The 17,503-nt window shown below is 47.2% G+C and overlaps 1 protein-coding gene across 8 annotated transcripts in view; it reads right to left on the bottom strand.

Annotated features, from left to right (window-relative positions):
• LOC110490429 (endochitinase A) overlaps positions 1–17,503 on the bottom strand; it is a 49,341-nt gene that overhangs the window by 16,689 nt on the left and 15,149 nt on the right. For 3 of the 8 annotated variants that reach the window (XM_036944808.1, XM_036944812.1, XM_036944814.1), the window contains 7 exons: positions 16,964–17,407; positions 11,153–11,311; positions 8,567–8,785; positions 7,179–7,279; positions 6,177–6,285; positions 5,130–5,192; positions 1,667–1,906 (listed from right to left, as the gene is read on the bottom strand). In XM_036944808.1, coding sequence (XP_036800703.1) covers positions 1,667–1,906; positions 5,130–5,192; positions 6,177–6,285; positions 7,179–7,279; positions 8,567–8,785; positions 11,153–11,311; positions 16,964–17,407 — 1,335 coding nt within the window. The remainder of the gene's footprint in view (positions 1–1,666; positions 1,907–5,129; positions 5,193–6,176; positions 6,286–7,178; positions 7,280–8,566; positions 8,786–11,152; positions 11,312–16,963; positions 17,408–17,503) is intronic. The other 5 variants (XM_036944809.1, XM_036944810.1, XM_036944811.1 and 2 more) reach the window with 5 other exon arrangements.

Raw genomic sequence — 17,503 nt, 5'->3', positions numbered from 1 at the left:
CACAGACACAGGCGCATGCGTGCAGACACACACACACATACACACACACCCTCTTTTCTAAGTGATTGGTCTCCCTTGCTCATTAATTGAGAAGCTATTCATTGCGGTGAAAACAACCGAGCAAACGACTGCAGTGGATTCCCCACCCAACTGAATAGAACGTTAATACACGGGAGGCTGAGTGGCGTCCGGGGGGCGGGGCTGAGGCGGTGCAGTCACAGGGCCGCCAGGTGTTCCCCATCAACACTGACATTCATCAGAGACCCTGGCAGAGTGAGTCACTGTTGCCAGCAGCACAGGTACAGCTACTGAGCAGCACTCCATGGGACAACAGCACACAATGGAGCTCCGAGTGGACACCAGTCTCCCTGCATGTACTTACAGTCATCCCTCTTGCATATCTATCCAAAACAATCATGCACTCAGTCAACACAGGCATTGTATGTTCCTAGCCTACTAGGAAAACAGTGAGGTTCAGACCTGACCCCGCTCTTATCTGTATGAAAACAATCATCACTCTGCTATTGCTTATACTTACTGTATACAATCTACGGTGTCTCTACTACTGTGATAACACAGATATGTACTTTTGATGGGAAACAGGGAGTGTGGCACAAACAGAGGCACTAGAGAAAGTGAATGTCTAGGGGTAGGAAGGATGGATGGAAGGATGGATGGATGGATAGATGGATGGATGGATGGATGGATGGATGGAAGGATGGATGGATGAATGGGGAAGTAAAAGAAGAAAGTGGGAGAAAAGTGCATGGAGGAAGAATGGAACGAGGGAGGGGTGCGTTGAGAGGCGTCTCTCTGGGAGTGCTTTGGCCAGTGGTCAGTGCCAGACGAGAGGGTGCCAATTAAGGCCAATTAGTGCCTTTCAGCCCCTAATGAGGGGACACGTTTCCACGTGTCTGAGCGAGGGGCAGCAGCCTGCACACACGTGCAAACACACACATACTGACACTCATTGTCACACAAATCCACAAAGACAAACAGAAAGTAACACCAGCAGACATAAACATGATGCTTGAACACGACTACTAAAAATATCAAATGAGCTGAGATCTGAGAAATAGTTGAAGCCAATACACACTTATGAAAGAGAAACAGTTCCCTCTCCCCACCACACACAAACACAAAAGCTCATCATTGGTAAAAACCTTCCTTTTGTTGTGTGGAAGGACAGCTGCAGGGTTCTTCCTCTCGGTTTATTACTGGCTGAACAGACCTGTCCAATCAGACAAGTGGCTGTGCACACAGGAGAAACCCTGACCTAGGGACCAGTCTGGAGGCCCCACCCCCTTAACCTTGAGGTGTACAGGCTCATTGTGGGACTTGCCAGGCTCGGTGCAGTGACAATGGGTGGCATGACAGAAATTTGACATTTGGGAGAAACTGAAGAATTTCAGGGTAAACTCCTGTTTACAAAGCAGCTAATGGAAATTGTGAAATCAATTGCTGTGCTCTGGACTAAAGGAACATTGTGTTGGGAAGAAAATAAACTTTTTATTTTAAAAAGTTGAGAGGCCGCAGTGTTGAGCGTAGATGCGTTTGTGTTTTGCTAACATGCTCCCTTATGAGGCAGTGGGCAGATCAATGTGTGTCGGTTGGCAGTTTGGGGTTTTAAATGTGTGAGGGTGGATGGATACACTGATACACTCACAGTCCTCAAACCTGGAGCGGCCCCTGTTGCGGCTGGGCTGGAGGGGCCCGCTGTCCTGGAGTCTGGAGTAGATGTTTAGCACCTTTGTCTTTCTCTCCTCCCTTTTTCGCTCCTTCTCCCTCATCCTGCGCTCCAGCCTCCCGGGCCTTCTCCTGGCCCCTGTGGAAGCCCAGCCTCGCTCCCCCCGATCAGGGCAACCAGGCTCCTCCTTCACTGGAACCCCCTGGTCTGGGCTGGGGCCTGGATGGGGACACAGAGATGGAGAATAATCTCATGGCATTGGGCAGATTTCAAAGCCCATCTGAGTCTGAGAGGTCATCATATTGCATTCATATCCCCATAAGCAGATCTATGAAACTAACACGGTTTATGGTTATGGTTTGGTACCTTCTTGTTTCTGGTGCTCATTCACTGGTTATTGTATTTTCATGATGCTGAGCCACTTAGTTTAATATTACTGTTGTGTGCCTAGTAGAGTTCCACAAAGCACTTTGAAAGTCAACATGCTAGGTGTTCTGCATTTGTGTACTTATATCTTGCTACTTAAGAAATCACTTTGCAACCACTTCTCCCCCCCCCCCCCCCCCCCCCACAAACACACGTTCACCTCTTTGTCCTCCCTAAACATCCCAGTCACATCACATCTCCACTCCTCTGTTCTTTACACATCCTAACTGAAAGAGGGACACTCCCTTCGGGAAACTTAACCACTCAGTCGATTTGGCACTGGCCACCAATTAGGAGTCCCATTATCTGCCAATGAAATGTCAGAATAATGCACTTCCAGGCCTGGAAGTGCAGGGACAACGAGTGCCATCAATGAAGACTCAAGGTACATCGAGGCTTGGATTGTGATTACAAGTTCCTTCTTTTTTTTTTAACTATTGTAGTCATTCTTTACCATAAGTGTTACTGGTGTTACCACATAAAACAAATGAGTTTCAGGCATTTCAGCATTAGGATAGTGTTAGTTAGACATTACAATCAGGAGAAAGCTTGACCAACAGAGTGATAGGGTTCAAATCTATCTTTCATCAAAAACGTCACAGGCTGTCATCATATATCATATATCGTGCTGAAAGGTCAGAGGTCAGCAGCTCAGATGGATATAGTCATGTCTCATTTGGCAATCCGTCTTCCACCACAGTGAACACAATCACATCTCTACTTCAGTTTCTGTGTCGGGCACCATTCTCAATAACAAAGGCTTTTGGGTAGTAAAATACTGTCCACTGATACAACATTTTATTTGTGTGCAACATCAATCATGTTTAGATGATTTATTTAAACGAAATTGGAAGGACCAAGGAGATGGATAATACAAATGATATCATACTGTATAGAATGCATGCCTTTACACCATGAAATTAGAAGGAACGGTGACAAAATGTTAGTTCAATTGCTATCTGAAATGATGCATTTGTGCAAGCGCTTTAACATCTTAGATGAACACATTTCATAATATATTTATGTTCATTATTGGACAAGACCAACTAGACTGGTCATTTTAAACATAGCAACTCTGAGACATGCTTGATACAAAGTAAAAGCTTCATGAATAATTTGGTACCTTCCTTTCTGAAAGCTCCTATTCTAACATGGCCTAATCCGTGAATGCTGGGGAGTGATTGCTGGTCAGTTCAAGCTGGAAACAAGACAGTGGCCTGCTTAGAAACCATCTAAAACACACAGACCAGGTTACCATACCAACAGAGCCATCTGAATCGTGGCAGATAGCTGGATTTGGCTGTGTGTAGCCAAGTCAAATCCCCTCCCTGATCTCAAAAGGCCACCGAAGACAAAAAAAAAATCACACACCACCCCCCCTCTGGCCAGCTCTGCCCCTGAACACAAAAATACACACACCGACTGCTCCTCCACACAGAAACACCCCAACATCCAGTCCACCAGGAAGAGGCAGGAAGGTTGGACTTGTATCTTGTTCTTTGTGTGTTTGAGAAAAGGATGAGCGTCAGTGAAACAATCAGTGCCATTCACCGATGCCACCCAGAGCCTCGACTCCTCTATCTGTCCAGGAGAAAGGCTGGAATAAAGGGAGGGGCGGAGGAAAAAGGCCAATCCGTCCAGATTATTATTCATGGGGAGGGATTGGCCTTTTCAGGTCTCCTTTATCGGCCGGTTCGTTTTCCAACACGTCATCCTCTCTATCAGCCGCTGACAAGTGCCAATCAAAGGGCCTGGATGAATCCAGGTTTGAAAAAGGGCAAGGAGGGAGAGAAAATGATGGTGGATTTTGGAGGAGACAATGGCCTCTGAGCCCACAGTGACAGTGGTTTAGAGACAATGGTGACACAGCTACATTGTCAGTGTGTGGTCCTCTGGGGGGGGGGTGGAGGAACACGACTAATCTCTACTCCAGTGTCTTTCCCTTCTCTTTCACCGGCCCTAATCTGTCCAGCTAGTGGCTCCCCGAAGCCTTCCGGAACAATCTACCAGGGTCAGTCCAGATTAGTCCTTTTTGTGGCCCCGGCTCATAACGATATTCACTTAGGGCGCTAACGTCTTCAGTTACAGCTGAATGCTAAACTCTGGGGTAAACACAGGAGTGACCGGGCAGAATTGAAACAGTCATGCATTTGTACCTATGAATGAATTATGACAGAGAGAGGGACAAAGACCTTATCAGAGAGCTCACTGGGGACAGACCACATAGCTTACTGACTTCTCTTATTGCATGATGTTTCTGACTGGGTAAGTCCTTGGCCTAAGTGTCATTGGCCTGTATTCTGCCTATTGGTTCATGCACAGGTGGACATTATTTGGAACAAGCCACAATATAAATCTATAAACCTGTTATAACAAATAACTGATACAACAGGGTCTGTCTTTCACATTTGTCGTATATTCTTTTGGATACATACTTTTAGGTCAAAGTCCTTTTTGGATTCGTAAATTCATACTGGAACGCCATGCTGTCACCCTACAATGCTGTCCCCATAGTGTCACATTGAGCCCTAACAGTTTCATTCTATGGACTACTTAGGGAGCTCTATTGAGAGTTATAACTGTGCCGTTCCTCCGCTTGGAAACCCAATTTCACCTAACCTATGGCCACACAAAGCCATCCCACACACTGGGCACATCTCAAAGGCTCGCTGAACCCGGGGCTGACCCCTCAGCGCCCTCCCCATGACCCTCTCCTGGGCTATGACCATGTCTTTGGACTCCCAGAGGTCATTGTGCAAGAACACACAGACAATCACCAAGGATACCTGGGATGACATCTTGTTTTTTATGTGACAAGTTTGTTCTCGCAGAGCTGCAGTAAATAAGACCGTGTTTTGGGGTTTCGGGATGTTTAGGTCTCCACCACAACAAACGGTTGTCTTATGTCCAATGAGCATTATGAGCGTTCCATTGCAGGCGTGTAAAATAGAGGTAATAATACAGTGGGAAAACTTTACTATCCCACATTAAGACATCTCACTAAAATGTCACTCACCCCTGTCATTTAAGGTGGTAAGGGCCTGGCTGGTTTGGTCACTTCCCTCGGACTCCTCCCCATCTGTAAGTTAACATAGATGTAGTCATGTGACACAGCTCCTGGTATCTGACCAGTGAGTGTAACCCACCAGTCGTGGTGTCCTGACATCAGACAACAATCAGTGGAGCCAAGAGGACATGTTACATGTTACTGTGCCCTTGGTCATAGTTAATGGCTAAGTACGGTGGCCTTCATGCACGGCCGCTGAATCACAGGTACGACCACTGGGTTTATAATGGTACTGTCACTGAGCCGCAACACGGCGAGCTACGGGCCATTAGGGCCAACATAACACAATGACTGATACAGGAGAGTCACTCAGCGTTAAAACACATGGCATGATCACAGGTGTGGTGAAATTGAGGTGGAGGAAGAACAAAAAAGACGAAGGAGAAAGTGATGAGAGGAAAGAGGGAAAAGGAGAAATTGAATGGGGAGAAAGTTTTAGCTCAAAAAGAGTGTCTCTGCTTCACCGAAGAGAGAGAAAATGTGAAGGGGGTAAACCCAATTGATCCTTCCTTTCTCTTCCCTTCCTGTGAAGCCTGTTTTCTCTGTGTTTCTGGTCCTACAGTACTTGCTCTCCCTTTGAACCCATTATTCATCAGTGTACACAAGACGGCCACACAGGAGAGGACCACTCTGCTCGCCAGCCGGCTCTACGGAGGATTATCAGGCTTAAATGTACCGGACGCAGAGAAACACGGCCAAACACAGCGGTGACAGTAAGAACACAATGGCTTTGAATAAGACCCGCTCTAGTATGGACAGAGGGGGCTTTTACAGAGACCAAACACTCATGTTAAGGACAGCCTCTTATAGGTATTGACTGATTAAAGATAGCTGTTAAGGGTTTCCTGAGCTGTATGCTTTGTTTCAGAGAGAAGGGTTGAATGCATAATATGCAGAGCAAGCTGAAGTACAACGATTAGGAAATCAAATCAATAAGGTTGTTAAGAGATCATGTTCCTTAAGTGTGGATGTGATAAGAGTTATACGATGCAGTACCACAGCAGGACTCGCATTGGGAACTGGTGGACCCGGATATGGTGCCTGATGGACTGGAATCACTGATCCATGACGATGGTGACCTAGAACCATCCTTGGTGTGGGACTGCTGAAAACACAAGCATAAAACCGCGACACGACGATCACATTATTCATTCTGACCTGTGTTCAAACCACATTGACCAATCAGGCATGACTATTACAAAAAAAAACACATTATAACCACATAATGCGTGCCAATCCCGTACCAGCACACTAGACTCTAAACCTGTGGTGTAGTAGTGGTCCAGTATGCAAATAGCCTAACGTGAATCATGCCCCGGGTACTCAGAACCCTTCATTGTGGTTAGACATAATCACAGGGGGCTTATAAGAAACATTGAGCCTTTCAGAGAGCAGAGGAAGCTCTCTCCTCCATCATAAAGAGGAGATGAATAGTCGACCGCGTGGAGCACCTGCATCCATTCCACTGCACCCCGGCACTCGCAGCGCTGCGTTTACCCCCTGACCCCTCACCCCTGACCCTGTCTGATCCATCCCACCAGCGGCGCATCCTCCAAAAGAGTCCCCCCTGTATAGAGCCACATCTAAGTGTGAGTGAGTGGTCCCCCCTTTGGATAGAGCAGTGGGCTGAGTGGAGCATGGTGTAAATAGGCTGTCTGCTCTTTCAGTGGTACAGTCACCCTACGGTGGCCTGTGACTGATTAACTACACACCTGCTGCACTGCACGCTTCTCTCACTGTTGTTATAGTGTGTTTCAATTATCAACAACAATTTGGCTGCTTGATACGGGATGGCAGTTACAAATTCACGCCAGTTCAAGTTTATACTGTAAATAGAGGTCTTTGTCTCAGTCAGTGTCTGTGTGTTTGTATAGTCTGTGTTTAAACAACAATGTACAATAGTCATTTAAGGAGACGGATGAAAGCCACAAGGGGGGGGGGGGGGGGGGGGGGGGTTGTTGTGAGGGGTAGTTTAGGGGAGGGCCTACAGGAACTCACCATTGTGTGCTCACCCTGTCCCTGGACTTTGCCTGTGGCGACACACCTCTCAGACACACTGCCGTCTCCACAGCTGCCAGTTGTGAGGGGCTGCAGGACGCCTGACAACAACACACACACACACACATCCATGCAGGCACGCACACACACATCCATGCAGGCACGCACACACACATCCATGCAGGCACGCACACACACATCCATGCAGGCACGCACACACACATCAATTTGAAGAAACATACTAGATAGATCTTGTGTGCGCGTGCCAGCGTGCCCGATGTACACGCTTGCGCGTGTGGTTTCCTTTGTGTTTGAGTGCATGCACCGATATGAGTAATACCATGTATTAGTCAAAAGTATGGTTCCTAATCTCTCTGCAAATGCTGATATAAAAAGAGGGGGGGAAAAAACATTGAGGAGCACCTGTCTCGCAGAAGCATGCCAGGTGCAAACACAGAATGGGAAAACATTGTTCTGGAGACACACCTAGGAGGACAGACAGACAGACTAGCTCTCCAGGCAGGCCACAGTGATACGTCACCGAGTGAAGAGGATTTAGTTTGATTCAATGACTGTATTCAAGGCCATTGCCAATTCAGAGGAGAATCATCACACTGAGCAATAGTATTGTCAATGTCATGGAAAACAAGTTAGTTATACATATTTTGTTTGCCTATAAAACTACAATATGATGTGCTTATTTCCAATAGTTTGCTCATCGACCACTTGTGTTCCTTTTACCAATTTACAGGACGTTTGGTCAACTTTCTATGCCATTTCTTGCATCACCCAGAGTGATATGCGCGTGCCGCACAGACACAATCACATCCAGATTGTGCCATTGTTAAACGAGATACTTTTGTGTGTCTGGGCTGAGGTCTCCAGGTTAATGGTAAATGCGAAGCGGTTTGATCTTTATTAATATGGCATATCATATCCCAATAAAAATGCTCTGCCAAAGCCAGAAATGAACCTCTATATCTTTATGGCCTTTCAGTTAAGAGCCTGCAGCAGCATGCCTGGGAGCAGATGAGAGGCGGTTCACACTGTAAAGACATTACTCTCAAGGCCGGCCAACGAACGGCAGGCACACACCCATAACGCTGCTTGGTATTCCCCTGTCCAGCCTATTCTACAGAATACTCCCCTGTCTGGATTTTCCCTGTTGTGAAATCAACGGTTTTTCTGTTTCTATCAAAGGTCATAGCCTGGCTCATTGTAACTGATGTTACAGAAACTGTCGAAGGAGTGAGTTTTCATCTAATCTTATTGAGACAATGTCTCAAACACAGTGTGTATATAAAAGACATGTGTCAGTCCAGTCACATTCACTGACACGCAAATAAATCACAGACTGGGTTGGGTGTTGAGTTGTAAATCAGGGATACCTGTAGTATACAGCGTTGGACTAAGAGATCTTCTGGCTCGGAGCACCGCTGTGTGGCCTGTTGTTCCGTCTTGTGTTGGGGAGTACATGTCCTGACCAGCGAGCCAGTGGGGCTCCACAGGGTCCGACCGGTCCAGGAGCAGGAGCTGCACACGGGACAGGGAGCCCAGGTCCCCTGAGTCACAGCCCACTGTCAGAGCAGCCAGGCCTGGGGACATCTCTGCAGAGGTGGCATACAGTATACAGGACAACTGAAGCATTATGTGAAACAACAGATCCAACAGATCCAGAACTAAAGCATTAAAAATGGACTAATGGAGTCCATGGCATTAGTCAGTCCATGTCTCTTACAACACCAGGGTTGTGGGTTCGCATCCCACAGGGGATCAGCATGAAAATGTATGTACGTGCTCTGGATAAGAGTGTCTGCAAAATGTCAAGAAAGACATTTCTTGACATTTTTGCAGACACTCTTATCCAGAGCACGTACATACATTTTCATGCTGATCCCCTGTGGGATGCGAACCCACAACCCTGGTGTTGTAAGAGACATGCTCTACCAACTGAGCTACAAGGGACTTAACAAACAATACATTAGTCAGGAACAGAGTGACCACCTTCTCTGATTACCTGTGTGCAGGGGGTTATCACAGGGACCCCTGGATAACCAGGGATAGGCCAGAGATAGCCTCTCTGAACCAGATTAGAGGTAGAGGAAATAGTCCTGCTGTATGGATCAGTGAGGTGTGTGTGTAAATATGACTGACATCCCTCCAGCTCCACCCCCCCAGTCCTAGGCTCCAAAGTTCTCTGTCACGGCCAATTAAAAGGGGATCAGTAACAGTGTGGGCTCCCTGCCCATGCAAATCCTCGGCCCACGCCGTCCAGGCAGAGAGCAGGGTGTGGAGCTGCTGTTCCCTGGGAGGGGATTTCACACAGCTGCTGGGCTGGAGCTGCCTCATATCACGCTCCGCTGCAAGTCAACCCTGCTTCTCCTCTCAATGCAATCTCAGTCCCACCATCTCACAGCCATAGTGGAATGCATTGTGTTTTATAGCGCTTAAAAAGTATCACATCTGGATAGTTTTCTAGTTGTTAAGTACAGTACAGCTTTTTTTTACAGTATGTCCTTTGAGCGACTAACTTTTAGAGACTTTGAGCGACTTGAAATGAATTCTGCCTAGATCAGGGGAAGACAACCCTGTTCCTGGAGTGATGCAGGTACTGCAGGATGACGTTCCAACTAGGCACCACACCTGACCAACCCAGCTAATTCCTCAGTTCAGTGATTCCCTACATTCAACACACCTGGTCTTACAGGTCAGTTAAATCAAAAACATGACGTGCCTGTGGACCTCTAGGACCAGGGTTGCCTACCCCTATCATAGGGAAGGCTCCTGCCTCTACAATGTGTTGCGTGTGTCTCTGGGTGTGTTTCTGTTTGTCAGGTAAACCCCTTCAGGTGAGGAAAAAAGAACTGACTGTCTGATTGATTAAGGAGTTGTGGTGAAGGAAGTCCCGTGGTGAAACACATTGTGATGACACACTTTCAGTTAGGCTGGGAGTTAACCCCCTCATTAGCCATGACAATGCAACCTATTGTAAAGACACACTGTTACAGATAACAAGGGTCTAACCCAGTGATTAAAGTGTTAACTAGCTATACTGCCACCCAGACGGAGAGTGGAGAGTGGACATACACATTTAGATGCCTGTGAGTCAGTAGCAAAGTTTAAGTCAGTTATACATGTATTTGCTTTCCAGGCTCTATACTGATAATAGATGTCTATATTTGTCAATTGAGGAAGATGTTACACCACTGACATGATCCCACCACATCCTCAGGGCAAAGGTCATGGAGGTCAGACGGAGGTTCAGGTCAAGCGAGCAGGTTAAACATCCTAAACACCTTGTCAGGGATTAGAGGGGATGAGAGAAGCTTGGGGAAGTCCTCAGTGAGTGAGAAAATCACTGTCTGCGTTGGGTCATGTTCCACTTCACAGCTCACTGAACTGACCAACCTCAGGAGACACACACACAGACACACACGCATTTACTGTACACACACAAAGACGTGACACACTGTTCCACAACAGAGCGCTGAGATACACACATCACCGTCACACCCCAGGCCATTACATTAGAGAGGCTGAGAAAGGAGTGCATGTCTCATTAATGGTGTTCAGACAAATATGGCCACAACAACAACAAATAGGAAAAACACAATCAGGTGCCGTGACCTTTGCATTGACATAACTGTCTAAATAATGCAATTGAATTGTAAAACCATGGACTGCCCAGGTAGAAACAACTCTAAACATCAGGTACATTCCACAAGTAGCTGGTTAAGCATTCACTTGCTCCCAAAAAAATAAACGGTTAATTCACCAACTTTGATACAAAGTAAGTAAGTAAGCCAACGGCATACAACAAAGCTCTTCTTTTCCAAGTGTCTACAGTCAGAGGAGCACATGTTTGACATAAATATAGAGCACGTTTCTGATGTCATCTTTGTGTAGACCCTTGACAGGTGTGACATCAGTGGTATTTTATACGATCTGCTGGACATAATGTGGGTGTACAGGACCTGTACCAGGTGGGCTGCAGTCTGCTGGGCTGAGTGGCTGGTCTAGGGACAGACAGGAGCCGGTCCGCGGGGCGATGGCCTCCAGTTCATCAAACACATGGGACTGGCTAGAGCTGACCTGAGAACAGCGGGACCAGGAGGACACTGTGTCACTGCCACCTGAAACAGCACAAGCAGGTTGGGCATATCACATAGAGAACATACTACTGTACTGTGTTACATGATGCAATAGAAATGGAGTATTGGGTTAGAAATAGAGGATCCGTTCCGAGCAGAACCCCTATTTATTTATTTACAGTGTCCCGACCAGCATAATAAAGTTCTGAACCGGTTCGAACCCCTAAAAAGTTCATTTTCGTTCTTTTTTTACCCTGTGAAATCAACATCGTTCTTTCATTTAGTCCACCAAGAAACGTGGGTAGAGCAGCTTGCTTTAGAACGTGTAAGCTAGTTGTATACATGTTTGAGAACAAATAAGTGCAGGCGAGAGATGTGACTGAAATTTCACGGGTGGGGAGAGAGCAAGAGAGAGGGGTGGACGTGGAGGGGGCTTGGCTTGAAGTGCTGTGCATCATGACATGATGTGAATTGGAATATGTTTATGCTATTACTAGCATCATGACTTCACTGAATTACAGAATTACAATACATATTAGACATTAGGGGGAAAAAATGTGATCAAAAATGTACATTATTACATTATTAACTGGTTCAAGATTTAAAAGTAACGGTTCTGTTCTGCAACACTAGAGATCACTTTCTTTCCCGGTTCTGTTTCCATTCCTCTAAAAGAAAAATGGGTTCTCACTGCTCCCTGAACTGGTTCCAACACCTGGTTGTAACTCAAGTAGTGCCTGACTGCCTGTCCCCTCTAGGCTTCACAGAGACGGCTCGGTATCATACCCATGCACACACAACAAACACACACTTCACCCAGACACCCAACAAACTCCCACTCCTTCTTGCCCTGAGCCAGTGTCATCAACCCTCCACCCCCACCACCAAACCAGGACCTCCACGGGAGAGGATACCCCCCCAGGTGGAGTCTGTGTCAGCCTACACAGAGCCAGTCAGACCCTGGGGCTACGGGAGATGGTACTAAACACACAGGAGCAATGCTCTCCCTCTAAGCCCTCATTACCACATACCTCACTCACAGGACAGGCCAAACGTCCGCCCTTAAATCACTCATTACTTGACTCTTCTCAAAACAGCCAAAACACACCTGTTTTATTTGCCTTTTTTTGTAACGGTAACTGAAAATGGTGTGCTGAGGGTTTCTGTCACGATGACAGCCTTAGAGAATGAGCTCTTCTTCTTTCGTATGGACATGTAAAACAGATAGCAGACACACATAATATATACACACGCAAATAAAGAACACACAAACTCAGCTCCTTTACGTCTGACGGCACGCACGCACACACACACACACACACACGCACACGCACACGCACACGCACACGCACACGCACACACACACACACACACACACACACACACACACACACACACACACACACACACACACACACACACACACACACACCATTGTGCATTCCAGTGCCTCGGCTCTCTACTCAGAGAGACAATGGAGGGACTTGACTTGACACTTTAAAGCATATTGCTGCTGTCAAGTCAGCCGTCATTCTGAGGAGTGCTACGGAGTCGGGACTGTGGTGTTGGTGGATAGGGGGGCGTAGGGGCAAGGCCAGGCAGGGCAGGAAGGAGTCAGCCAAGACAAGGTTCCTCTGTGTCCCCATGTACCCCCCCTGTCCCCCCACTCTGGCCACACCGTGGGGCTGAAAGGCTGGGTGGTGTCCTGGGTCTGGGTGGTGGAGAGGCCAGGCCAGGGCACCACAATAGGCCAGCGTCCCGCTCCATTGTCAAGGACAGTTACACTCTGGAGATGATGCTCAATGAGGGGTCGCCTTGGGGTCACCCTCTGATTGTTGGGCCCTGGCGTGGGGACCTGAAAGGGAGCTGAGGGGAGCACACAAAGAGAGGACCCCATCTGAAAAGGACTGCAGAGGGGTGAGGGGTTCCTGCACACCAAATACACCCACACACTGCACACACACACACATGAGAGGGATCATTAGCCTGTATAACACTCTGCCCAAGACATTGACATCCCCAACTATGGGAATGAAATTGAGCAAATTGAGCAACATTTCTATTGTGTTCTCACATACATTACAGCGTCAATATTTTAATATGGAAAAAATAACAAACTTCATCTTATATATTGCTTGCATATTGAATATAAACTCAGCAAAAAAGAAACGTCCTCTCATTGTCAACTGTGTTTATTTTCAGAAAACTTAACGTGTAAATATTTGTATGAACATAACAAGATTCAACAACTGAGACATAAACAAGTTCCACAGACGTGACTAACATAAATGGAATAATGTGTCCCTAAACAAAGGGGGGGTCAAAATCAAAGTAACAGTGTGGTCACCAGCTGCATTAAGTACTGAAGTGCATGTCCTCCTCATGAACTGCACCAGATTTCCCAGTTCTTGCTGTGAGATGTTACCCCACTCTTCCACCAAGGCACCTGCAAGTTCCTGGACATTTCTAGGGGGAATGGCCCTAGCCATCACCCTCCGATCCAACAGGTCCCAGATGTGCTGGGCTCTTCACTGGCCATGGCAGAACACTGACATTCCTGTCTTGCAGGAAATCACACACAGAACGAGCAGTATGGCTGGTGGCATTGTTATGCTGGAGGGTCATGTCAGGATGAGCCTGCAGGAAGGGTACCACATGAGGGAGGAGGATGTCTTCCCTGTAACGCACAGCGTTGAGATTGCCTGCAATGACAACAAGCTCAGTCCGATGATGCTGTAACACACCGCCCCAGACCATGACGGACCCTCCACTTCCAAATCTATCCCGCTCCAGAGTGCAGACCTCGGCGTAACGCTCATTCCTTTGACGATAAACGCGAATCCGACCATCACCCCTGGTGAGACAAAACCTCGACAAGTCAGTGAAGAGCACTTTTTTGCCAGTCCTGTCTGGTCCAGCGACGGTGGGTTTGTGCCCATAGGCGACTTTGTTGCCGGTGATGTCTGGTGAGGACCTGCCTTACAACAAGCCTACAAGCCCTCAGTCCAGCCTCTGTCAGTTTATTGGGGACAGTCTGAGCACTGATGGAGGGATTGTGCATTCATGGTGTAACTCGGGCAGTTGTTGTTGCCATCCTGTACCTGTACTGCAGGTGTGATGTTCGGATGTACCGATCCTGTGCAGGTGTTGTTACAAGTGGTCTGCCGCTGTGAGGACGATCAGCTGTCCGTCCTGTCTTCCTGTAGCGCTGTCTTAGGCGTTTTTTACAAATTATCTTTGAAAGACAGGGTCCTGAAAAAGGGACTTTTCTTTTTTTGCTGAGTTTAGAATTGTAGAATGTTGAAATGTTTTCACCAAAACCTGGGTCTGTCTACATCTGTGTGAAATATTGTTATTTTATAATTAATTGAATTTAACCTTTCATTTAACTAGGCAAGTCAGTTAAGAACAAATTCTTATTCTACATTTATTTCTGTGTGAAATAAATGAACCAGTGACTTGCTCTGCAACTGCCCCGTAGAGAACAGTGTGCCACCATATAGCTGTATCTCCTCCATAGAGAACAATGTGCCACCATATAGCTGTATCTCCTCCATAGAGAACATTGTGCCACCACCATATAGCTGTATCTCCCCATAGAGAACAATGTGCCACCACCATATAGCTGTATCTCCCCATAGAGAACAGCATGCCACCATATAGCTGTATCTCCCCATAGAGAACAGCATGCCACCATATAGCTGTATCTCCCCATAGAGAACAGCATGCCACCATATAGCTGTATCTCCTCCATAGAGAACAATGTGCCACCATCGTATAGCTGTATCTCCTCCATAGAGAACAATGTGCCACCACCATATAGCTGTATCTCCCCATAGAGAACAGCATGCCACCATATAGCTGTATCTCCTCCATAGAGAACAATGTGCCACCACCATATAGCTGTATCTCCCCATAGAGAACAGCATGCCACCATATAGCTGTATCTCCTCCAGAGAGAACAATGTGCCACCACCATATAGCTGTATCTCCCCATAGAGAACAGCATGCCACCATATAGCTGTATCTCCCCATAGAGAACAGCATGCCACCATATAGCTGTATCTCCCCATAGAGAACAGCATGCCACCATATAGCTGTATCTCCCCATAGAGAACAGCATGCCACCATATAGCTGTATCTCCCCATAGAGAACAGCATGCCACCATATAGCTGTATCTCCCCATAGAGAACAGCATGCCACCATATAGCTGTATCTCCCCATAGAGAACAGCATGCCACCATATAGCTGTATCTCCCCATAGAGAACAGCATGCCACCATATAGCTGTATCTCCCCATAGAGAACAGCATGCCACCATATAGCTGTATCTCCCCATAGAGAACAGCATGCCACCATATAGCTGTATCTCCCCATAGAGAACAGCATGCCACCATATAGCTGTATCTCCCCATAGAGAACAGCATGCCACCATATAGCTGTATCTCCCCATAGAGAACAGCATGCCACCATGTAGAACTGTAGCTATCTATGATAGAGAAATGGTCACAATGTATATGTAAAAGCAATAATTGATGATATTTCTCTGTCTGCTTTTGTATGTTCTGTATAAAATGTACATCAAAAAAATTGTACAAGGTACCGATTTATAGATTTGTGATGTTTTCTTTCTTGATCATGTGACCAATGCTATTATAGAAGCCAGGTGTGTGTGCCGACTATTTACAGTGAGGAAAGGCCTAAGGCCGGGAATGTTTGTGTTTTATTTTCATCTTTCATTTATGCACTTGATTGATTTTTGGGGCACCATGATGTTCTAATAAACATATTTATGTAACATTCAAGCCTCAGTTTTGGATGTATTCCTTTTTCCAACAGTGTGCTGGTCAAACTCTCTTTCAGTGTTATTTTGACTCCTACGCACCTGGAACCGATACTAATCAGTAGAAAGGACCTTAGAAGAGCGCAGACGGCTTCTCATCACTGTTAGAGAATGAAAATCCCGACACAATTTCCCAATTGTTTGCTCTCTTTTCATAGTCTTTCATAAAGCCCCCCATAAAAGTCAGATGTCAGTGGCCCCGTCCTTTATCTCTATTCTAAACGGTAAATTAGCTGCAACGGAAAGCCGCTATATTCTATTGTGGACCGTAGCTCTGACTGTTTCCCCTGTCAGCGTGCGGTGGTCAGTGTGGATTTATGACCATCGGCTACACGTCTCCCTTTCAGCGACCGGGAGAATGGAGAGAGCGCGGGGAAGCCGCGGCTGAGTGGGGACGGCACACGATGCAGGGAACCCCCCACTCCCTCCTATTGTGAAGGGGCCTCGCGCGCCTTTGAACTGGGAATCAAACGGTACCAGCTCTTCATCAAAAAGAGTCCTCTTTCCATTGCTGCTTTAAAGGGGAAAGAAAAGCTTTCTGCGTTATTTATTATGAGGGGAAACAAAACAGGGCTGACAGCAGAACCTCACAATGCAGAGCGGCGATGGGGACAGGAGCATCTGATCTGAGGAGGGAGGCTTTGAGATCCTCTGTTGTCTGTTGGCTGCCGTCTCTTTGTACCAGGGAAGATGTCCAGCCATGTTGTGGACAATCAGCCCCGTGGCGCTAGGTAAGGGGCACCAGTGCAGACTGCTGATGGGCGGGAGGGAGGCTGGGAAGGAGGCGGGGAGGGAGGCTGGGAAGGATACTGTGAAAGGCCCATATGGGACAGGCAGAGATCATTACTCACCTCTGACAGGAGAGATGGGGGGAAGGACGGACCAGCGGTGTGATGTCCAGTCCTGACTCTCCACCACCACAGGAGATGAGGTCAAACCTGACCCTAACCCTGACCCTGGTCGAGTAGTTATCCTGCACTGTGGGCTGGGGCAGGACTGCCAGGTGTCTGAGGGGAAAGCTAGGGTTGTATGGTCAGGGTTGGGGTCCAGGGATGGGTCTGAGTAGGGTGGGAGGACATGGCCTGGCTGGGGCTCCGTGGTGGTCCAGTCAGGTGGGCAGTGTTGGGCCTGGTGAGGGAGGGGATGGTGTTGAGGTTGGTGAGGGGCTGGGTTTGGGGGCTGGTGTGCTGGGGGGTCCTGTGGGGTGCAGGAGGCCAGAGCAGACAGGGACATGGAAGAGGAGCCATGCTGGGAGAGAGGAGAGCCACCCTCTGAGTCCAGGTCACTCAGATTCGCTGTAAAAATAAAAAAGGATATATGGAATAATTATCCTTCCATTTGACATGATAGGAAAGCAAGCCTTGGCTACAACTAAACATTCAAGTATGTGT

The sequence above is a fragment of the Oncorhynchus mykiss genome, chromosome 15, assembly GCF_013265735.2.
Source record: "Oncorhynchus mykiss isolate Arlee chromosome 15, USDA_OmykA_1.1, whole genome shotgun sequence".
Lineage (NCBI taxonomy): Eukaryota > Metazoa > Chordata > Actinopteri > Salmoniformes > Salmonidae > Oncorhynchus > Oncorhynchus mykiss.
This window is presented reverse-complemented; position numbering and strand designations above follow the sequence as displayed.